The sequence below is a fragment of the Chlorocebus sabaeus genome, chromosome 20 (assembly GCF_047675955.1).
Source record: "Chlorocebus sabaeus isolate Y175 chromosome 20, mChlSab1.0.hap1, whole genome shotgun sequence".
NCBI classification, from domain to species: Eukaryota; Metazoa; Chordata; class Mammalia; order Primates; family Cercopithecidae; genus Chlorocebus; species Chlorocebus sabaeus.
In genome coordinates, this window is record NC_132923.1 from 35,704,912 (window position 1) to 35,728,481 (window position 23,570).

The 23,570-nt window shown below is 38.5% G+C and overlaps 1 protein-coding gene across 8 annotated transcripts; it reads left to right on the forward strand.

Moving 5' to 3' along the window:
• Positions 1-61: 61 nt before the first annotated feature.
• EXTL2 (exostosin like glycosyltransferase 2) lies at positions 62-23,280 on the forward strand. Of its 8 annotated transcripts, none has more exons than XM_037998117.2 (8): positions 62-724; positions 1,272-1,424; positions 6,490-6,564; positions 7,223-7,298; positions 17,782-18,209; positions 18,828-18,898; positions 21,241-21,298; positions 21,418-21,548. In XM_037998117.2, the coding sequence occupies exons 4-8, from the start codon at positions 7,294-7,296 to the stop codon at positions 21,450-21,452; spliced, it is 597 nt and encodes a 198-aa protein (XP_037854045.1). In that variant the 5' UTR covers positions 62-724; positions 1,272-1,424; positions 6,490-6,564; positions 7,223-7,293; the 3' UTR covers positions 21,453-21,548. The 8 variants fall into 8 exon arrangements, with proteins under 8 accessions (XP_037854045.1, XP_037854044.1, XP_037854046.1 ...); XM_073008537.1 differs by adding an exon at positions 3,198-3,249 and having other exon boundaries at positions 65-724; positions 21,241-23,280; XM_037998116.2 differs by having other exon boundaries at positions 18,831-18,898; positions 21,241-23,280.
• The last annotated feature ends 290 nt before the right edge of the window (positions 23,281-23,570 follow it).

Sequence of the window (23,570 nt, forward strand, 5' to 3'; positions counted from 1 at the left end):
TCGCGGGCGGGGCCTGTGCGACGGAGGGCGGGGCTTGCTGCGGGGGCAGGGTGGGAACCGTGCTGGAGCTGTTGAAGGAACGCCGGGAGGTGGCAACTACGAGGGGGTGTGAGGGGCTGACCTGGGGTGGAGTCCTGCCACCCGGACTCAGGAAGAAAATCCTGAGGTGGCGACCTGCAGACTGGGCTGTCAGGAGATGGAGAGCCCGCTCACGCCCACCCGACTGCCTACTACCAGTGTTCCCGGATGCATGGGCTCCAGCGCCTGCCCTTTCGCCATTTCCTCCCAACTGGCATTAAATCCTAGTGTAGTAGTTATCAGTGATTAAGAGTCTAGGCAGCCACGTGTTCTATTGCCGCCAGTCCGCAGGACACGCAAGTGATCGTTTTGCTGCGTTAACTCTATGGGCGCCCAAATCTTAGGAATCCATTCCACGCCACCCCGAAGACAGCGCTTGACCCTTCTGGACTGCCACGCAGGAGGCGATCAATGTTTTTCTTTCTTTGCTTATTTTTTTAAGAGACAGGGTCTCGCCCTGTCACCCAGGCTGGAGCACAATGGCAGGACCAAGGCTCACTACAGCCTGGAACTCCCGGGCGCAGGTGATCCTCCTCAGCCTCGGGAGTAGCTGAGACCCCAGGCGCGCACCACCACGCCTGGCATCAATCAATGTCTTTCAAAACAAAGGCTGTTAAACGTGTTATAGAAAAGAAGCTGTTTAATGGTAGGTCCTACCAGACGTGTTTGTTTTATTTTTAGATTTGGTTAATGTATTGTTTCCCGTAAAATCTCAACCCACGGAAACCCGAAACTCTAGAATTCGTGCAGGTCCCTTTCGCTTCCAGGTCATCCTCGGGGCAAGGGCCGCCGCTCTAATTCTTGTCAGAACTTCCAGGCCCAGTTTCAGCAACGTGCAGGCAGAAGCTGGCGCCTCGGTGGGATGCGAGGGCGTGCGGAGCGCGGGAAGGAGAGCCCCACTGGCGTTTCCAGGGCACCCGCGGTGGATGGGAACGCTCCTTCGGGCGCCTTTCCGGGAAGTTGTTTGGCTGAGGGCAGATGGTCCGTCACGTGAATGATTAAAAGTTGTTACCTTGGAGAAGAAATGGGGGAAAGGATTGGCTTTCGGAGGTGGGCTGGAAACTACAAAACCGAGCTTCTTGGGAATGCCTTTTAGGCTAACAGGAAGTGGAGCGTCACCGAAAGGGAGGGGCGGCCACTCGGGGACTGTCCCCTGCTCCAGGCGCTCACTTTGCGGGCGGCGCTTTTTCCAGGTTGTTAATCCAGCGAATGGGGAAGGATAGATGCACGCTGCTTGGTTTAGGGGAAAAAAAAAAATGAGCGAACGATACGCCCCTTCCGTTTTGTGATAACCAAGCTGCAAGGAAATAAATCGGCTGGCCTTACTGCAATCTACTGCACTCGAGGTAAGGAGACACAGCAAAATGCTCCAGTGTTAATTTTTTTTTTTTTTTTTTTTTTTTTTTGCAGTGAGGATATATGCATGTTTTGCTCTCGTTCTTGAAACTTTGTGTGTGTGTATGGGGTAGTAATTCTGTAGTTTTGTTTTTGAAAATACGTACTTATTCTACAATTTTGAAAAATGTTAATGTTAATTAAAACTGTGTAAAAACAGCTAGGTTTCAGAAGTAAGTTCTGGGAAGACTATTTTGTCTTTGCCTTTGTTAGCATATATTTCATTCTTTTAATTTAAATGTAGAAATATTTAAAATTAGTAGCATTTACTTTTTTTGGAAGGAAGTTTTTGTATTAGTAGTAGACCGTGAATTTTACTCTACTGCACTGCTGAGGAAAAATTAATTAGGTGCAAACTGGATAGTTTAAAGATAAATAATTCTGTGGTAATTGGATTTTTCTCTAAAACGCCCTTATTCAATATGCTTTAACTTGGGGTAAAGAGCAGGAAGTAATAGATGTAATTAAATTTTGGCAACTGATTTCCAGCATAATCCTAACTCATCAAGGTCAGCTGCATTTTGAACTTTTTTGTATCTGCCTTTGAAAATAAGTCCTATATTTTATACTGTATTACTACAAATCAGAAATTGCTTAACTGGTTTATGAAGAAACCTACATTACCCGTTTTCAAATAGTTTTGAAACGGATACGAGAAATTGAAGTTTAATTTCAGTTACATCAGTTTCCAGAGACTCCCAATTCCCCCACTCCCCACCCCCAAAGATATATGATAGGTATTTCCATGAGGACCTTCTCCTTTCAAAAAGTGACAGTGATGTCTTCACATCTTCCAGTCTTGGAGAGCATAATGACCAAATTTAAAACTAAAGACATTTTATTTGCAATATAAAAGTGTGGGTGGACACTATTTAAATCAGGAAAAGTTCTCTGAGTGAAAAACTTTAGGCTGTCTCTCACTTCTGTCATTGTGAAATAATGTTTGTTCCACATTTGTTAACCTATCTTTGTTGTCATATCAAATTTGTTTCTTTCACTCATTCAACAGTCATTTAATGAATATCTTCTATGTGCCACGCTCCGTGCTGGGCACTGGGGATACAAAGCCAGATAAATTGAAAGTTATTTCCCTGGAGGAATTTTATGGAGAGAAGTTATGAAGAGAGGGGGATTGTAACAGGCAAACCAGTCCAGTATTTTAGAACTCTGTGATGTTTAAAATTTACACAAGGGATGTCCTTGGAGCAGTGTGGAGGGACGACTATCACTAAGTCTTTCTATATATACCAAACCATTCCTTTTGCCCTTTCAATATGTTGTATTGGAAAATCAAAAATGATTCTTCCACTCTGTTCAAATGGTCAGTATCTTGCAAGTCACCAATCAGAATTTTTAATTCCTTTGTATGTTACAAGATTAAATAGGTTTATAAGATCATAACATACATATACTATTGAATGTTTTTAAACTAAAAAATGGATTTCTACCCTGAACTTTTAAATACGTTTTTATATCATCTCCTACCAACTAATTGCATTGGGTTAGCTATGCAGACTCTATGGGTGGAAAAACCCCAGCTGCTGAGACATGTGATTAAGGATTCTGAGAAATGACAACAGAGGGAATTAAGGGGCAGAAGCTCATCTCAGTCATGGTTCCAGCTCCTTTTGGGCAATGGTCAGCAAGGAATAGGAAAGATGCTATCTGTCATTCCTCAGTAATCAACCCTGGCATTTGTCTGCAACCCTATTTGACCCTTTTAGATGTTTCAGATTGAGTGCCCTGGGAACTGTTGGTGAAGAAAGAGTTGTAAAGGTACATAAGAATACAAATTCATAGAAATCTAGAAATTGGATACAAGTGCAAATTGCTAACGTGTTCAGATGTTTTGCTCCATGGCATACATCCTCTGGTTTCAAATATGTAACATTAGATAGTTGGGATCGTGTGCATTTATTTTGCTTCCAGATCCTTGTATTAGGGTTCTCTAGAGGGACAGAACTAATAGGATAGATGTGTATATGAAAGTGAGTTTATTAAAAAGAACTACTCAAATGATCACAACATGAAGTCCTACAATAGGCCATCTGCAAGTTGATGAGCAAGAAAGCCAGTAGTGGCTCAATCAGAATCCCAAAACCTCAAAGGTAGGAAAGCTGACAGTGCAGCCTTCAGTCTGTGGCCAAAGGCCTGAGAGCCCCTGACAAATGACTTGTGTAAGTCCAATAGTCCAAAAGTCAAAGAACTTGGAGTCCGATGTTCGAGGGCAAGAAGCATCCGGTACAGGAGAAAGATGAAGCCCAAAAACTCAGCAAGTCAGCTTCTCCTGCCTTCTTTTGCCTGCTTTTCCTAGCCATGCTGGCAGCTGATTGGATGGTGCCCACCCACATTGTGAGTGGGTCTTCCTGAGAGTGAGTCTTCCTCTCCTAATCCACTGACTCAAATGTTAATCTCTGCTGGCAACACCGAGAAACACCCAAATACACCTATAAACAATACTTTGCATCTTTTAATTCAATGAAGTTGACAATACTAACCTTCACAAGTCCATCCCTTGTCAACTTGAACCCATACACATTTCTCGAAATCATACCTAATCTCCAAATAAATGAAACTGCCTTTGCAAAAATTGTAACTGAAGAAATTATGACAGTGAAAGATATCAAACCTAACCAACTCCATCTTGCTTCTAACCTCTAAACTGTCCTTGTCCATTCCTGAACATAAGCCAAACTAGCCTTGGGAAGGAATTTAGTTTATAGTTTAAATAATAGCCCTTCCCCAAAGCTAAACTGTTCTTGTAAAATGATTGAAAGGCTACCAGGCACCAAGTTAGGATGAGAGGGGCTGGAATTCTAAATATTACCAGCCATTATTCCAGAGGTCATAAGATTTGCAACTTTTCCAGTTACTCTTGAATATAACATCACTATTGTGAACCTAAGATTGGCCTTTTGAGATATCTTTTCAGGTTTTTGAATTTCTGATAACTGGATGGCCCCACCTGGACCTGCCAATCAGTTCCGTGGCCCCCACCCTGGAGCTGACTCAGCATAAAAGGACAGCTTCAACTCCCTAAGATTTCATCCATGAGTCAACCAATCAGCACTCCCAACTCACTGACCCCCCTACCCAACAGATTATCCTTAAAAACTCTGATCCCTGAGTTTTTCAGGAGGCTGATTTGAGTAACACTAAAACTCTGGTCTCCTGCATAACTGGCTCTGCATAGATTACTCTTTCTCTTTTGCATTTCCCCTGTCTTGATAAATTCGTTCTGTCTAGGCAGCAGGCAAGGTGAACCCTTACATGGTTACATAAAAACAATAATACAGTCATAATTACACCTAACAATACAGCTGTCCTTTATACAACCAGAAGCATACTAATCCTTAACCTAAATGCTATTACATAAAGTTAACAACACTTAAATGCTGATATGATGTCAATAAATGTCACATGATACAGGAAAAAGAGGGGAAATAAAGATATATTCTTAGTACAAGTGTATACATTCATAAACGTATTCTTAACAAAATAAGGAGGAAAACTCATGACAATTACAGTCCTAGTTTCTGCAGCTGGTCATGTGGTCATAGCTGGTATTCATCACTACCTTCTTCTACCCATTCTGTATTCCCTTTGCTTTCAGCAAGCACCTCAGCAGCTCATAGTTTTTTACCTGGTGAAGTAAATTGGTACTGCAGAGAGTAGGGCATTGCTATAAAAATACCCCAAAATATGGAAGAGACTTTGGAATTGGGTAACGGGTAGAGGATGGAAAAGTTTGGAGAGCTCAGAAGACAGGAAGATGTGGGAAAGTTTGGAACTTCCTGGAGACTTGTTGAATGGTTTTGACCAAAATGCTGATAGTGATATGGACAGTGAAGTCCAGGCTGATGTGGTCTCAGATGGAGATGAGGAACTTACTGAGAACTGGAGCAAAGGTCACTCTTGTTATGCTTTAGCATAGCAGACAGGCTGGTGGCATTTTGCTCCTGCCCTAGAGATCGGTGGAACTTTGAACTTGAGAGAGATGATCTGAATTTGGAACTTATGTTTAAAAGGGAAGCAGAGCATAAAAGTTAGGAAAATTTGCAACCTGACTATATGATAGAAAAGAAAAACCCATTTTCTGGGGTGGAATTCAAACCAGCTGCAGAAATTTGCATAAGTAACGAGGAGCCTAAAGTTAATCACCAAGACAATGGGGAAAATGTCTCCAGAGTGTGTCAGAGACCTTCACAGCAATTTCTCCCATCACAGACCCAGAGGTGTAGAAGGGAAAAATGGTTTCATGGACTGGGCCCAGGGCCCGCTCCTGCTCTGTGCAGCCTTGGGACTTGGTGCCCTGCGTCTCAGCCGTGGCTAAAAGGGGCCAACGTACAGCTCAGGACATTGCTTCAGAGGGTGCAAGCCCCAAGCCTTGGCAGCTTATACATGGTGTTGAGCCTGTGGGTGCACAGAAGTCAAGAATTAAGGTTTAGGAACCTCTGCCTACATTTCAGAGGATGTATGGAAATGCCTGGATGTCCAGGCAAAAGTTTGCTGCAGGGGTAGAGCCCTCATGGAGAACCTCTGCTAGGGCAGTGTGGAAGGGAAGCGTGGGGTTGGAGCCCCCACATAAAGTCCCCACTGGAGCATTGCCTAGTGGAGCTGTGAGAACAGGGCAACCATCTTCCAGACCCCAGAATGGTAGATCACAGACAGCTTGTACTGTGTGCCTGGAAAAGCCACAGACACTCAAATGCCAGCCCATGGAAGCAGCCAGGAGGGGGACTGTACCCTGAAAAGCCACAGGATAGAGCTTCCCAAGACCCTGAGCGCCCACCTCTTGCATCAGCATGCTCTAGATGTGAGACATAGAGTCAAAGGAGATTATTTAAGAACCTTAAGATTTAATGACCACCCCACTGGATTTTGGACTTGCATGGGGCCTGTAGGCCCCCCCCTTTTTTTTTTGGCCTATTTCTCCCATTTGGAATGGGAATATTTTTTCAGTGCCTATACCCCCACTGTATCTTTGAAGGAACTAACTTGCTTTTGATTTTACAGGCTCCTAAGCAGAAGGGACTTGCCTTGCCTCAGAAGAGACTTTGGACTTGGACTTTTGGGTTAATGCTGGAATGAGTTAAGACTTTGGGGAACTGTTGGGAAGGCATGATTGTGTTTTGAAATGAAATTTGGGAAGGGCTGGGGTAGAATGATATGGTTAGGCTGTGTCCCCACCCAAATCTCATTTTGAATTGTAATCCCCATAATCCCCACTTGTTGTGTGAGAGACCCAGTGGGAGGTGATAAGATGATGGGGGCAGTTTCTCCCATGCTGTTCTTGTGATAGTGAGTGAGTTCTCACAAGATCTGATGGTGGCAGTTTTTTCCTGTGCTTACTCACTCTCTCCTGCCCCCTTGCAAAGAAGGTACCTGCTTCACCGTCCATGATGATCATAAGAGGCCTCCATAGCCATGTGGAACTATGAGTCAATTAAACCTCTTTCCTTTATAAATTGCCCAGGCTAGGGTATTTCTTTGTAGCAGTGTGAAAACAGACTAATACAACCCTCAATAGAAAGATGAAAACCAAAATATAGCACCAACCTCACTGGAAGTCATCATCTACCTCATTGCCTAAATATAATTTTTAAAAGAATAACAAATTTTAATTTCTAAAATAACTCAAGTCTTATGGACAATGGCATTGAAAGCACTGTTTTTTGTTTTGTTTTGTTTTGTTTTAATTTCCTGCTGACAGAAACATAACAAAAAATTCTTTGATTTCTCTTAATAGTGACCAGAGAGCCTGCTTCTATCAGTCACTAAAGACATAAGGAATTTTTTTTTAAATTAAACTTCAACACAATGAGGTAGGTACCAATATTTTTTGGCTTTTGTTTAATTGTTGTAAATACATATAACATAAAATTTATCATCTTAACAGGTTTTAAGTATATAGTTCAGTAGTGTTAACTGTTTTCACATTGTTGTGCAACTGATCTCTGGAACTTTTTCGTCTTGCAAAACTGAAACTTTATACCCACTGAAAAACAACTGTCCATTTCTTCCTATTCCCAGCCCCTGGCAACTGCCATTCTCTCTGTTTCTATAAATTTGACTTTCCTAGGTACTTTATAATAAATGGAATCATACAGTATTTGTCTTTTTGTGACTGCTTATTTCAATTAACATAATGTCTTCAAGATTCATCTATGTTGTGGCATGTATCAGAATTCCCTAATTTGTAAAAACAGAATAATAATACTCTTTTATACCTATGTGTCACATTTTCTGAATGTATTATTCGTTCATCTGTCACTTGACCTTTAGGTGGCTTCTGCCTTTTGGCTTTTACAAATAAGGCCACAATGAACATGGGTGAAATACCAGTACTTTGTCTGAGAAAAATTATTTCCTCTAGAGTTGATTTTATTTCTTTGGAAACAATAGTTCTTAGTTAAGCCAAAATCTTAGAAAATACTGAGAGACCTCTCTTAGGTCCATTAAAATAGTAGTCCAGGTTACAGAATGAAGTCAGTACCTATAGAGTTGAATATTCTTGTAGACCAGAACAAAGCTGGAAATAGAGACTATTCAGAAGACATAGAAAATACCATGTGGCTCAAGTGAGAGAGTCGAGCGTTTGATTTGGACTTGCCATTCTTTCTGTGGCTCAGGAAAAATCATTTAATACTATATTCTCAATCTCAGATGTCCTGTCTGCAAAATTCGAAACATCAATTTGAGGTAATCTATAACATGAAGCAGGGAGAGCTCTGACAACTTTCATTAGTAATGCTCAGCTCTGTAAGGGCAGGAATTGGTTCTGCTTGCTCACTACCATCCCTAGCACTTATAGTGCTGGGCACATGGTAAATACCTATAAATATTTGCTGGATATTTTGACCTTCCCCTAATAAAGTAAGAAAGTTCACATGAAGTGGCATTGCTTCCATCTTAGGTTCGATACCTAAAAATATTTATAAGCCATAATTCATCTATATGAAATCTATTTCTCTTACATAAGTGATTTTGGAAAGTGAGTTTATGGCTGAAAACCAATATTGGATAAAAGAGAAAGGGTTCTATAGAACAGAACAGGGATCTGTTGTCTGACAAAACAGAGATTCAAATGAAAATCTCCAGTATCCTGGAACGGTAAAAGTACAATATTTGCAGATGTACTTGGTTTCTTTTTGACCCATTTCTAGAACTAATTTTGCATGGCACTGTACTGAGCTAAAAATGCTTTTCTATTTCTAGGCTTTCCTCTTAGGATGCGTTGACTCCTTGGATCCTATGAGTCATGGATATGTTCTTCTTAGGAATAAGGCCACTCTTACTCCTGCCCTAATATATGTCCATGGAATTGGTCATCTCCAAACATCATCATCATCATCAATAGCTATAATTAATTGACTATTCCAGGAGATAGGTGCAAAGCTAGAAAGAACTTTTATCTAGCATAATTCAGACCTGCACAGTTTGAAAGTAGAAAGGGCCTCATTGTCTACCTCAGTAGCAAATAGCTGGATTGAAGGAAGCAAGTGGTGCTTTAAAATAACTTTATGCATAATATTTATGTTATTTCCCTGTAAATAAGTGATAACAAAGCAAACTCTAGTTCATTGATAATAACTGCCTGAAGCATTGTTGAGAAGGAATAAGATCCTTTGTATAGGAAAGGGGAAGAGGAAAACTAGAAAATGCTAGGACGGATGAGCAGCTTTTGCAGTGCATAGGAGCTTAGGATTGAGGAGGGAAATAGAAACACAGGTACTTAGTGTCTGATATCCCATTTTCAGTGCCGCCCTTGTTGTTCATTCTAGCCTGATTTACCTGTTAAGAAATGGCTTACTCAACCTGGTTGCCAGAAGGAAGACTTGATATTTAATGTAATCAGCACAGAGATGCTTTCCTCACAGCTTGCAGTGCTAAATGACCTATTGCAGCAACATCATTCTATTTAAGATATTGAAGTTTGTGTAGCTACTTCTCAATCTTTTAGCAATTGTTTCAGAACTGTAGTCTAACAAGTGTAATAAGGGCAGGAGTAGGCCTTCTAAATAACAAAGTTTAAATTGGCTATCAACAATCATGTATATGTATAGCCAGTTCTATTGTCAATAGAAAAGATGGATCACTTCCACCCTAATAACTAGTCTGTAACACAGTTGATTCAGATTGTAGTCATCTACATGATCCATTCGTATCACTGGAATTGGCCATAAACACAAGATCACAAGATGAATCTGTGACACTACATGGACTCTTTTATTATTATAAATCTATTCCTATTCCTGCCTTTACTACTATATTTATTATTAACACAAACTAATTTAAATGATTTTGTTTTAGACTTGTGAAAAAAGTAACAGGAATTAAGAAGAACCTTGTAAGAATAGAAGAGCTCCTTAGGAAAAAGGGAGGGGAAATCATTGAGGAAGGAGAGCATGAACTGGTAGAAAATGAGAAAAGCTGTATGACATTTCTAAAACAACAATGAAAAGAATGACTTTCCTGAATGTGGATAAAAATCTTACGTCAAAAACTCTTCCCAGAATCTTGTATAGCACCTGGAAAAGACTTGTGAAGAAAAGTGACCTTTCATGTACCATTTCTGGCATTTTGTATTTTGCAATGAAATAAATTCTAGTTTATGCTGCTTATGATTTTAATGGAAGAAGCTTACTATGGGCAATATTGATTGAGTTGTGTGGTGTTCTGACTTAGTTTTCTTTTTCTGCCAATTGTCATGACATCTGTAGTTTTTGTCACTTTCTGAACCCAAACTAAATTTTCTTTTCTCAACCAAGTAAGACATTTTCTGTGTGCTTAAATCATGTATGCTGCCTGCTGGATTAAGTAATATAGCTTCTGGTTATCATGACCTGCTAAACTTCCTTGGGGAAATTCACAATGATGATATTATTCATCAGATGATGCTTTTCCACCAAGGCAAATCACTCATTCACCAAGAGCTTTCATAGAAACAGGGATGTTCAAATACATTTTAATGCAGAATATCTTTGAAAAGATGTGAAAAAAATCAGAAATCTGAGACATCTTTTGTTTATCAAGTGACTTAGCCACAGAACTGCACGTAGAAAGGGGGCCTGTGTGGTCTGTGTTTGAGGTCACATTTCATGACACGCTCTTCTAGTCACCAGATAGGTGATGACCCAGCCCCTCTATGTAGGGAACAGTTGCTTTGGTACTGTCTAGTCTTAACTGGGCCTTAATTTGTATTTAATCTGAGTTTATTCTGTTAATGTTTCAGGCATTCATTGACATTTTGGACAATTTAGACATAAATTCCCTCATTTAAATCAACTATCGTGTTGTGAGCACTTAGTCAAAAAATGGGCCAGACACTGTTCTGGATTGTAAAGAATGACAGAAACTTCCCTCAAGATACGTTAAGACTTGAAAACAAAAACAGACAAAGAACAGTCAATAGTTGAAATACCTGAAAACAAGAACTAGAAACACAGTGATCAGAGTTCACTGGAATACTCAGAGTGGAGAGTGGTGAGGGAAACATAGGAGACGTGATATTTGAAAGAGATTTGAGGGGTAGGGAGTAGGAGTTTGTCAGAGAGAGAGAGAGAGAAGGACTTTGAAGTAGAGAAAATAGCATGTACCAATACACGGAGTCGTGGACCGGTTCACTGTATGTCAGTACCATTGAGGGGAAATGTCTTTTTGGAATATGGCACCACATGCCCCTTTGCCTCAGTTTAAACAGTGTTAGTTATCTGCATGCCATAAACCTGGTCAGAATCTGGTCATTGTTTGTAGAGCTGTCTCTTCCAACTTTATTCTTGCATCCTCTTACGTGCATCAGCCCAGGTTCTGCATTGGCCTCTGTATTCCACCTTGGAATGATTTTATCTCTTGGCAGCTGAGGCCCCTTTTCTGAGCATCTATATTCTATATTCATCAGTTTATAGGCAAGTAAATATTCTGGAAGATGAGCCAGAGGAGAAACAATCTGGACAGTGTGAGGCAAATATAGTGAAATGGCAGAATAGTTATCTTTCTTCTACCATCTGTGGCATCAAAATGAAAATGACAGCTTCTCATTGTACAACACCACGTTGCTCATTGCTTTTCTACCTTATGAGTCAGAGAACATAATCTTCGTTCACGCTGTGCACTGGCATATTTGTTTTCAGCTTCTCTCTGGATAATTATTGCTTTCCAGTCTGAAGGAACTAGCCTTGAGAAAAGAATCCTTCAACAGTGTTTCTTCTAGGGAACTTTGATAGATTATGTAGTAAGGAACTCTATAGCACATCTTTGGAAATTCAAATTGCCTGGTCCATTTAAAGACATCCATGACAGAATTTGTACTGTTATTTAATAGACTATGTATTATTTACTTTCTTATTCTATGTCCACATTTAAGAAAATTACTTATAATTTCAAATAATGCTCTTTCAAAAGCTACTTCTGTTCTCATATATTTAAATATTACTGACATAAAGACCCAGCAATTCTACTCTTAGGTAAGCACCTAAGAGGAATGAAACCATATGTTCACACAAAAACTTGTACATGGATGTTCATAGCAGCATTATTCAAAATGGCCAATATGTGGAAACAATTCAAACATCCATTAACTGATGAATGAAGAAAATGTGGTCTATCCATAGAATGGAATGTTACTTGGCAACAAAAAAAGTGAGGTACTGATATATGCCTCATGATATATACAGCATGGATGAACCTCAAAAACATTATGCTAAGTGAAAGAAGCCAGATACAATGGTCATATATTCTATGATTCCATTCATATGAAATATCCAGAATGGGCAAATCCACTGAGACAGAAAGTAAATTAGTGGTTTTCTGGGACTGGGATGGAGGTCAGGGGTTAACGGAAGTGAAAATGGGGAGTGACTGCTAATGGGTCTGGGGTTTCTTTCTGGGGCATTGAAAATGTTTTAAAATTAAATTGTGGTGATGGTTGCAAAACTCTGTGATTATATTAAAAGCTACTGAACTGTATACTTTAAATGGGTAAATGTAAATGGGTATGTGATCTCCTTAAAGCTACTAAAAAAAACTCCAACATAACAAGTATAAATTTTTATATTATTTTGCAGGTACCTTAGTGACAGTCTTGCTTATTAATTTTTTGACATATCCGTGCAGAATTTACCATAACCTAGTGGAAAGAGTTGTGGACTGTGCCATCAGGAAGTTTAGAGTCTTCCACTGGTTCTGCTGCTGATTAGCCACATGCAACTGCATGACCTTGGCAAGTTCCTTATCCCTGGACCTTGAGTTCTTTATCTGTGAAACAAGGAAACTGGTTAAGGAGGGCTCTGAAGTCCCTTTCAGCTCTCTGAGTTTCTGTGTTTGTGCAATAAGTCATATAATTATGTAATTATTGGGACAGTAGTTTTTAGTTGGTTTGTTGTGTTTTTTTGTTTTTTGTTTTTTGTTTTTTTATGAGGTGGAGTCTCACTCTGTCCCCCAGGCAGGAGTGAAGTGGTGCAATCGCAGCTCACTGCAGCAACCTCAACCTCTTGGCTCCAGCTGTCCTCCTGCCTCAGCCTCCTGAGTAGCTGGGACTATAGGCATGCACCACTACCAATGACTGATTTTTTAGTTTATTTGTAGGGATGGGGTCTCAAGACATTGCCCAGGCTGGTCTCAAGCTCTGGGGCTCAGGCAGTATCCTGCCTTTGCCCCCGTAAGTGCTGGGATTACAGATGTGAGCCATCATGCTTGGCCTACTGGGGCAGTTTTAGAGACAGGGCTTTGCCCTTTATTGTTTAAGTATAACGAATAGCAGTAGGATTTTTAGAAGCCACCTCCCTAGTAGTCCTCCTCATGATATTTAAGTGTGTTTTATTAGGCAACCTATATGTAGATCAGGGTTTCTCAGCCTTGGCATTGTTGCCATGTTAGGTCAGATAATTCTTCGCCATGGGGGGCTGTCCTATGCATTGTAGGATATTTAGCAGCATCCCCAACATCTACTCACTAGATAGCAATAGTATCTCCCCTCCAGTTGTGACAATCAGAGATATCTCCAGACTTTGCCAAATATCCCCTGGAAGACAAAATCATCCCTGGTTGAAAATCCTTTGTATCCCCAACAGCGGTCCCCAACTTTTCTGACACCAGGGACCTGTTTTGTGGAAGACAATTTTTCCATGGATGGGTGGTGGGGAATGGTTTTGGGATAAACTGTTCCACTTCAAATCATCAAGCATTAAATTATCATAAGGAGCATGCAGCCTAGATCCCTCACATGCACAGTTCACAATAGGGTTTACACTCCTGTGAGAATCTAATGCCGATCTGGCGGGAGGTGGAGCTCAAATGGTAATGCTTGCTTACCCATTGCTCACCTCCTGCTGTGCCACCAAGTTCGTAACAGGCTGCGGACCAGTAGTGGTGTGTAGCCTGGGGATTGGAGACCTCTGGTGTAGAAGACGCTAAGTAACAATGTATCAAAATAACTAAAAGGATGTGTTCTCTACCTATAAAGAACTAATGAATTAACGTGCAGAAAATATCATTGAGGGAAATCTTGGACTTTTTTAGTTGATAAGGAGAAGAGGAAGGATTTTTGTTTTAAGTTATATTTACTGTAGTCATGGGGATGGGAGAAGGACAGAAAGGGAATAGACTAAGAGCTGTGAGATCCTTTTTGGAATGAGGCAGGGTGTCAGCAAATATATACGGACATAAAAAAGGAAAAACCAAAACCTAAAGGGAAAGTTTAGGAATTGAGGGCAAGAGAACTGAGAGGTGCTGATGTTTACTTCTTAGTTCTTCCCAAGTACGATCTAGGTCATCCAGATGTGTTTTTTCTCGTATCTCTCATTCAGAGCTCAAAGCTGCAAATTAGATGATAGGTTCTTTCTCTAAAAGAAGAACAGAAGAACGCTAAAAACTGAGATCCGTATAGCCAAAAAGTCATCATTATTCTCCAAATTATACTGAAGCTCTTTCTAATGGGCCTACAATGGAGTTCTAGATCTCAGCTATTCTTAAAGTACAGTGTGCCACTTACACTACAGTCTATAAAGTCCTTGCTCTTCGTACTTTACTATGCAAACTAAAAAAATTTACATAATTTTATTGGGCTGCATTATTTAATAAATACCACCTGAAATATTTACACTATGTTTCTAAAGACATAAATTATTCATATCTCCTGAAACCTTTCTGATACAGGTAAAATTGGGGGATTAGAAGCTATCTGGAAGGAACTGTCTATGATGGAGACAGGGGATAAACTCCTACTTAAAAGAATACATGAGAGGGAAGCAGTCACTCATGAGTGTCTTCAACAGTGTATATTTATAGTAAGCTATAGTAATTAATCTTATTACTTTTTCTAGATTAAAACTGCTAGATAGTGTCTAGAGATCAGAAACACTTCTATGTAAGTTTTAAAATATGCTATTCCTACTCAGCTGCAGAAAATGAATATAAAGATCTTAATCATGGTATACTGTAATACAGTTAGTCAAAGTGACTCTTTACTCTCAGTTCTTATAACTGGTCATTTTTATGTAGAACTGAAAATATGTGTTATGGGACCTACTTTTCATACAGTATTAAAAGGATTTTCAAGGACTTTGAACCAAGGTTATTAATTCATAATGATTTGTCTTTGACAACATTAATGGTACATGTTGTTTTAGTAAGAGCGTACATAAAATGAAAATATGGTACACTAAAGCTTTCAGTTACTATCCTTGTAAAATAATCATAGAAAAGCTGAGGTTACCTTGAAAATAATTTATTTTATTTATACCTTAAGAGTGAGCCCATGATAGAAGCAGAAACACAAAATTGCTCTTTTTAATAGAACAAGCTGCAGAGAAAGTCCAGGAGAGATACCCTTGAAAGCACTCTCAAAAGCTTACTCTAAAGGTGACATTACTTTTCAAATCTGGACTGTTGAAAAGTGAGAGCTGCTGAATGGCAATGATCTTCTCCTCGTCCTTGTGAACAAACTCTTCCTTTGCTTGCACATGCCTGAGCATGCTGTCCCATCATGGAGAGTATGCCCTTGTCCTTCTTGCAATTCTCTATTCCCCATTCTCATAAACTTCAAAGGAAGATGTTAAAGACATGGCATATATGATCTCTCTATGTCCTTGAACTATAGAGAGGAAACTTTCTACAATTATGAAACGTACCTCACAACATGAAACAAGCTTACAGGAATATGATGGTCAATAACCCAACCACTGCCAAGTCTCCTCAGTGAAAAAGAAAATGTTGAATAGGTATCATTAGGAAAGTAAAATGAGATTTAGTTTGGAACAGAATATTCCAAAACTGTTCTATTCTATTCCAAACTAAATGTAGACTACAGTCTTAGAATTGCCTGTGGAATGATGGCCTAGCTTCAGTTGCCTAACTTTAGCCACGAGGCATGAAATCAAGAGCTTAGATATTACTGTGTAAGTATACATACAGTTCACTTTTCCAAGAAGAGGGGGAGTACCAAAAATAAAATGTACAGAGGCAGTGTTATACCAAGAAGAAGAGTGACAGTAGCTCTTTGCAGTTAGTATACTTTAGCTGTGGTTAGCAGTGAGAAGTCTTTTCCAGCTATCTTACATCTGTCAGTATTAAGCAGTGGATGAGAGGAACTGTTTATCATATAGCCTAAGAAGAGAAATTGTACTAGAAGTGGGGATGAAAAGGGATAGACTATGGGTTAATTAAGATCACCAAGAATAACATCTCATCTATTCTTTCTCAGAGGTCTATTTTTTTTCTTAAAGGTGTTTTAAATATGTTGTTTAGAAACTCCTGATTGGTTTTTGTTTCCAGTCTTTCTTTTCTTCAGTAAATTTCTTTGAATAGTTCATTTTCCTCACTGCTGGCTTTGCCCTTGAATAGAGTAGTAAAATAGATCCATGATAGGCTGAAATGGCTTGAAGACTCAGTTGCCAAAGTACAAAACAAGGACCATACCTAAAATGCTTCTGGTAGCCTGTGGAAGAGTAAGTAGCCTGGAATCAGATGCAGAAATAGTGGAAGACTGAAAAACAGAAATAATTGAAAGCCAACAGTACTACAGTAGGAGTCAGCAAGCATGGAAATGAAATGTTATTGGAATCCAGGGAATAAGAGTTTTAGGCATCTATAAAACTATCTGTAAGATTTAACCTTTTCTCATATAAGCGAGGGATTTGATTCCACAAAATTTTTTGACAGTGGATAGCTAGACTGTACTTATCGATTTGTTCACTACTGTTCTATGGCTATCTCTGGAAGATCCTTTAGGTACAATAAGGAAGATGGGAGAGTACATAGCTGATAATACGTTGTGATTTGTACTGTGAGAAAGGGAGTTGTGGAAGCTCAAAGACTGTGCCTCAGTTCAACCTGGATGTAAAGCCAGGCAATACACCCCCAAGCCCATGAACAACCTGAGCTCTGGGGGCAGATTTTCCTGTTCGAAATCCTAGCAGTAGTACTGAAATTACTTGGTAATCTTGGGAAGGTCATTTGATGTCTGTAAGCATCTAAACTATTAAATGGGAATCATAATAATAAATAATAAATTAGATCCAAGAGCCCTCCAATGGCTTCTCATCTGGCGTAGAGTAAAATCCAGACTCTTTAATGAGGGTCAGAGGTCCCACATAATCTGGCCCTTGCTTATTCTGATCCATTCTCTTTATAAACAGATTCTCTTCATACCCACTACCCCAGATTATCTTTTGAATTTGTTTATCGTGTTACCTGTTTCTCCCTATCATCTCCTCTGCTACTAACAGCAGACACCTTTTCTATGTCATTAATTGCTGTATCCACAGAACCTGGAACAGTGGCGGCACAAAGTAAGTGCTTAGTAACTATCTGTTGAATGAATAAGTACATACTGTGGTAGATGAAGCACATAGTACAGGGCCTAATAAGTAATAAACCTACCATAATTGTTTGCTGCCTCATGTATTATGGCCTGTATGATTTTGTTTGGGAAAAAGTCTGCTACTACAGAAGTGTAGATTTGAAATTAATATATTACTAAGGGAAATAAAATTCCAGTTGAAAAATAATCTCAGTTCTGGAGATTTAGTGATAAAATGATGGCAAATTTTTAAATGCTTAATTTTTCCAATTTCATATGTATAGCATCTTTTGTCTACAACTGCATAACAAGCAGGGCAAGAAGGGAGGAAGTATTAAACTGGTTTTTTAATATCTCTTAGGCCAAATTACCTTATTGAGGAGGAAGGGAGAACTGAATTTGAATCAACTAAAGTAAGATTGGTATCTTTCCTCATTGGAAAAAAACATGAAAACACAGGGACTAGTAAGAATGCTAACATTTGTATGTTGTTTCCATTTCTACTCTAGGTGTTGCCACATCTGCAAACTTCCTGGGAGAGTAATGGGGATTCGAGTGCTTCGATTCTCTTTGGTGGTCATCCTCGTATTATTACTGGTAGCTGGTGCTTTGACTGCCTTACTTCCCAGTGTCAAAGAAGACAAGATGCTCATGTTGCGTAGGGAAATAAAATCCCAGGGCAAGTCCACCATGGACTCCTTTACTCTCATAATGCAGACGTACAACAGAACAGATCTCTTATTGAAACTTTTAAATCATTATCAGGCTGTACCAAATCTGCACAAAGTGATTGTGGTATGGAACAATATTGGAGAGAAGGCACCAGATGAATTATGGAATTCTCTAGGGCCCCACCCTATCCCTGTGATCTTCAAACAACAGACAGCAAACAGGATGAGAAATCGACTCCAGGTCTTTCCTGAACTGGAAACCAGTGGTGAGTTGCGGTGGGGTTCTCAGCCTGGAAGGGCTGCCGCTATCCAGAGCTGGGACGGGCATGTGAATTTCTGGCCTTCTGCTTGTCTTAACTGTCCGGAGAAAAATGAAGGAAGTTAGTCCTAAGAAAGCACTTTGGAAAGCTTGAGGGACAATTTCCTAGATGTCAAGAAGTGGTTTCCTGGCGAAGAGGTTAATATTGTAATAAAGAATATGCTATAATTACATATTATTGCATTACAGTTGATAGTAAGATGCCATTTAGCTTATGCTTAATATATTTTTTTGACACTCCTCTTTTCCTCCCATTCCTGATAGTTTCATGAGGTTGCAATTCGCTTAAAAGAATCTTGACTTTATTTATTTATAGGCCCAATAGTTTCTAGGATGATGGATGATAACTACTTGATTATTTTCCCTTCAGGCAATTATATAATCAGTTTTGATACCAAAAATTGTTTTTCTACTGGACGAATCTCCCCAAGAATACATTGCTTATTTACTTATTGGGGGTCAGAAAAGACTTCATTTGAATGATATATGTAGACACTATCGTATTTTACTACTTTTGTTTTCATTTCCAAACTATTCAACTTAAATTTTTGTCCTTTCATTTTAGCAGTGTTGATGGTAGATGATGACACACTCATCAGCACCCCAGACCTTGTTTTTGCTTTCTCAGTTTGGCAGGTAATGTTGCTGTCTCCTTTATGAAACCGTCTTTATAAGATCTTGACTAGTACTTAACCAGGGCAACATGGTTAATATAGAAGTTACCTAAAATATTTTAGATAATATTTATCTGAAAGATGGATGAATCAAGATTTCCTGAGCTTAGTTCAGCCAACCTGAAAGTTATGGTATCTTTTATCTAGATTTAATTTATATTTTGGTGTACTGGGGAAAAGAACTAGAACTGCCTTCCAGAGAACAATGGGGAAATGATGTGGTCCAGCAAAAGCTGGAATGAGGAGATATTTTGCCCAGACCACAGACATGTGTCTCAAATGATAAGTATATTTCTATATTAATATTGGATGTAACATTTTGTAAAAGGAAGTATTTGTTACCTCCACAAAATTTAATCCTGGTTCTGAGAGCATTGTTTAGAAATTTTGCAGTAATAATTTTACATGTACCATTGTGGTAGGAGGGATTTGTTTTGTTTTGTTTTGTTTTTTCCTAAATCCTAGCTTGAATAAGCAGGCATAAATTGCTCAGTATCCTATAAAAGCAGTTCTCTCCTATTGAATATGTGTCAGTAATAGCTAACTTTTACAAGTTGCACTACCATTACCTGAAACCAGAACTGCGTAGACATACTTGGAAGCCGTGTCAAATAATTAAACACTGTGCTACCCAGTAAATGATCTCATTTACACCATGGTAACTTTAAATTAGCTTCTTGGGATATAACAGCATTAGATATTAATGGTAAGTGATCACAATACTCAACAGATATCAGCATTTTTAAAACTTCAGTTTTTAATGCCTAGTGTGCTGATCAACAAATTGAAATTTTTTTCATATCAACAGTTTTTTTTTTTTTTTTTTTTTCCCAGCGCTGTAAATGAAAGCTTCTTGGGGAAAAAGTTCTAATGTAATACTTCAACTATGAGATTTCTACTGATGCTTAAAAATCAATTTGCCCGAAATGTAAAAATGGAGGTAGAATATGGGGACTGTGGTTAATTGGAACCATCCGAGTAAACTATAAATTAAAGATATATAAATATGATTTTAGGTTTTATTTATAAAAATATCAAAAACAACTTCAATCCATTGACCAACTTAAATTCAGTCCAACCCAAACCCTGCATAGTGTAATGATCTGAGGTTTGTGTATAAGCAAGCAAGATTAGAGTAGGCATTCATCTGTGTCTTTGTATTTGCCCATTACCTCCGCTTTTAGTGTTTTCCCTTTTCCTCCTCTAGCCAACTGTGAAATTTCTTTCATTCTCCTAGATTGTGTAAATAGCACATCTTCTCTGAAGTCTCCTGGCCTTTATCCCCCATCCCCTGACCTTGCCCTTTGCCTCCCAGCAACACAGTTGTCATTCTACCTTCAATGTTCCCATCGGATTTACCCAGCTGCACTTAACAACTTTCTCACAGTATTGTAATTCCTTGTTTGCATATCTGTATCATACCCCTCTACCCTCTCTAGACTGTAAGTGCTTTTAAATAGGATTTAACTCAGCCTCATTTGCGTTTGTGTGTGTGTGCGCGTCCCTAGTTCTGCATCTGTTCAATAAATGAATGAAATTCAAATTATTTATGAGAGCGAATGAAACTTTCAACCCTATAAGTTCTTACCGCTTTCGCATGCTTTTGTCTTTTTCTTTTGTTTGCTGATTGTTGTTTTATTTTTAGTCACGCTCATCTACCATCTATCCTTTCATCAAAGATTCTGATGCATCTCTCTCGCATATATAATATAAATATTTATTTTATATAGATAAATAAAAACATTTATTTATATTATCTCATTTTTTTGAAAAAGGAAACACCCAAGCTGAAATGGGATAAAATATAACATTGTTTAAAATCAACAGTAAGTTTTATGAACATTGAAATCAACATGAAAAAGAGATAGTCACACATGTAGGTCCATAATTTTATATAGTCCTAAGAGATTAGAACAAATTTTCAGAATAATCCCATTATCTCTTATCTCCTACAATAAATAGCATTCAGGCACTCAACTTTTCTCACAGCAGATTTTGAAGGATTGGACTCTTTGGTGACTGGAATTTGTTCATATCAGATAATGTTTGAATTAGGAGAACATTTGTAAGGGTAGAATATTTGTTTTCAGAGATATTTGGGTTGTGATGCAGTTTGACCTGTAAACATATCAGAACAGAGATTTATGAAGTTACCTGGAGCTAAATAAAACTGAAATGTAGAAACTAGAAATAAGGAAGAGTTGACAAATCAGTTTCATTCTCTCTGTAATAAATCATTGCCTTTTTGACTATATCTTCTCTAAAAATATGTGACACTTAATTGTTCTTTTTCCCTCTTTTCAGCAATTTCCTGATCAAATTGTAGGATTTGTTCCTAGAAAGCATGTCTCTACTTCATCAGGTATCTACAGTTATGGAGGTTTTGAAATGCAAGCACCAGGGTCTGGAAATGGTGACCAGTACTCTATGGTGCTGATTGGAGCCTCATTCTTCAATAGCAAATATCTTGAATTCTTTCAGAGGCAACCTGCAGCTGTCCATGCTTTGATAGATGATACTCAAAACTGTGATGATATTGCCATGAATTTTATCATTGCCAAGCATATTGGGAAGACTTCAGGGATATTTGTGAAGCCTGTAAACATGGAAAATTTGGAAAAAGAAACCAACAGTGGCTATTCTGGAATGTGGCATCGAGCTGAGCATGCTCTGCAGAGGTCTTATTGTATAAATAAGCTTGTTAATATCTATGGCAGCATGCCCTTAAAATACTCCAACATTATGATTTCCCAGTTTGGTTTTCCATATGCCAACTACAAAAGAAAAATATAAAAGTAAAACAAACAAACCTAAAACTGCTTGGCATTTGAGTAGCTTCTCCATGCTATGTATTTTTTTAAGCAACATCATGAACTTTTATCTACTCCAGAAGTCTCTACAATAGGAAAAAATGTGCAGTGCTTCTAGGATATAAAATTCACATTACTTTTGAAAGCCAAGAAGTTGGTCTTATCCAGTTAGGTCTTAGATGAAGAGTTTTCATCCAGGGATGTAACTCCTTGGTCAGTGATTTTATTGTTTACATCCTAAGACTGTTCTACAGTTTCTTTGACTCCTGGCATTTGCCTTAAGGACCTACAGCAAGCTGTTTCTAGGATCAGAAACTCAAGAGAGGCGTATCTCTGCTTTTTCACTAAAGGTCGATTGTTTTAATTTGAAGCCTAAAATGCCTCTTCAGCAAAAGCCTGTGGTATGGGGTAAAGCCATGTGAGAAGAGAATAGTCTCAGTCACATATGAGGAGGAAAATTTGCAGCTGCCAGTGCTTTCGTTGTGGCCCCGCCAACCAGCTCTTCCAGGACAAACTCAGTCCAGCATGGTTTTCATGTAACCATGAGTGCTTTTATCTTTGCGAAGTATTTTGTGACTGGGACAGTTAATTTTAGTAGCTGAAGAACGTCTAGTTGTTTGCTTGATTTTTGTGAACATTTACTGCATGGATCACAAAACAATATACCCTGTATTTCTTATATGCAGCTTATATGCAGCAAAGAGTAAATGTGTTACTAGATTCGGGTAGTGCATTTTGTCACTGAATCTGACCTTGAGAATGTACATTAATTCTTATATTTTACGTAATGTATGTGTTGTTTAAGAAATGTATAAAAAACCTGAAAAAAATGAGTAAGAACTGGCAGAAGTTAAAACCCTTTGCATCAAAAGATCTTTATTGTTAGAGCACTGGTTATCTTCTGGATACTAAAAAGTTGTATTACAAAGCCAAACACTTGCATTCACAACTTCAAAAAAAGAAGATCCAAGATACTATTCATAATGACATAATTTCAACTATATACAAAGAGGAGAAAACAAGAACCCAGTCATAACAGAGGAATTCTATAGGGAGTCTGCATCAGTTCATTGTTAAGGTTGTCTACTCTCTGTTACGTGAATTAGCATCTGTGTTCCACCCATGGTCTGTGTTTAGTCCTTGTTCACTACTAGGGCAAGGAATTCTTAACTAGGCCTCTGTTTACCACCTTCTCTTTCTCCTCCTTTCCCTCTTCTTCCTCCTTCTCCTCTTCCTTCTTCTTATATAATGCCAGTATATTCTCAAAATTGCAAAGCTGTGAGAATATTAAAATAATCATGGCTAATGTTCCAATAATGAGGTCTTTGTGCATTTAGTTCAGTATATGATTTTTTTTTTTACATTAAAGAGTATATATATCTTAATGCAGTCAGATTGTAAAAAACAAAAACAAAGAAACTTAGAACCTTACTAAAAATCAATAATGTCAATTATCTGTTTTGTCCAATATTGGTAGTACTTTTTTGCCTCTTATGATTCCTCTAGCAGATAAATAAAAAACTTTTGCCATCCATGTTTTCTGTGTTAACTAAGCAGACTCATGTTTTTGTGATTGGTGTTCTTACACATTTCTAGATATGATACTCTAATATTTTGCTGAGAATAAGGTAGAGACATTAGCCACATTACCCATGAAAAAATATTCCCAGATTTTATTTCCCATCTTGTGTCTTTAAACTTGTCTTAAGCATCACATAAGTTAATCATATCATGTTTTCAGATATTATAGAGCAAATAATATGAAACCAAAATGCAGTTCAGTCTACATTACAAAGACTGTTGCATTGTAACTAGACTCCTATT

Coding starts and splice junctions, on each gene's coding strand:
- EXTL2 (XM_073008537.1), top strand. Junction 18,210..18,827: donor TCCTGAACTGGAAACCAGTG/GTGAGTTGCGGT, acceptor CTTTCATTTTAG/CAGTGTTGATGGTAGATGAT. Junction 18,899..21,240: donor TTGCTTTCTCAGTTTGGCAG/GTAATGTTGCTG, acceptor CCCTCTTTTCAG/CAATTTCCTGATCAAATTGT.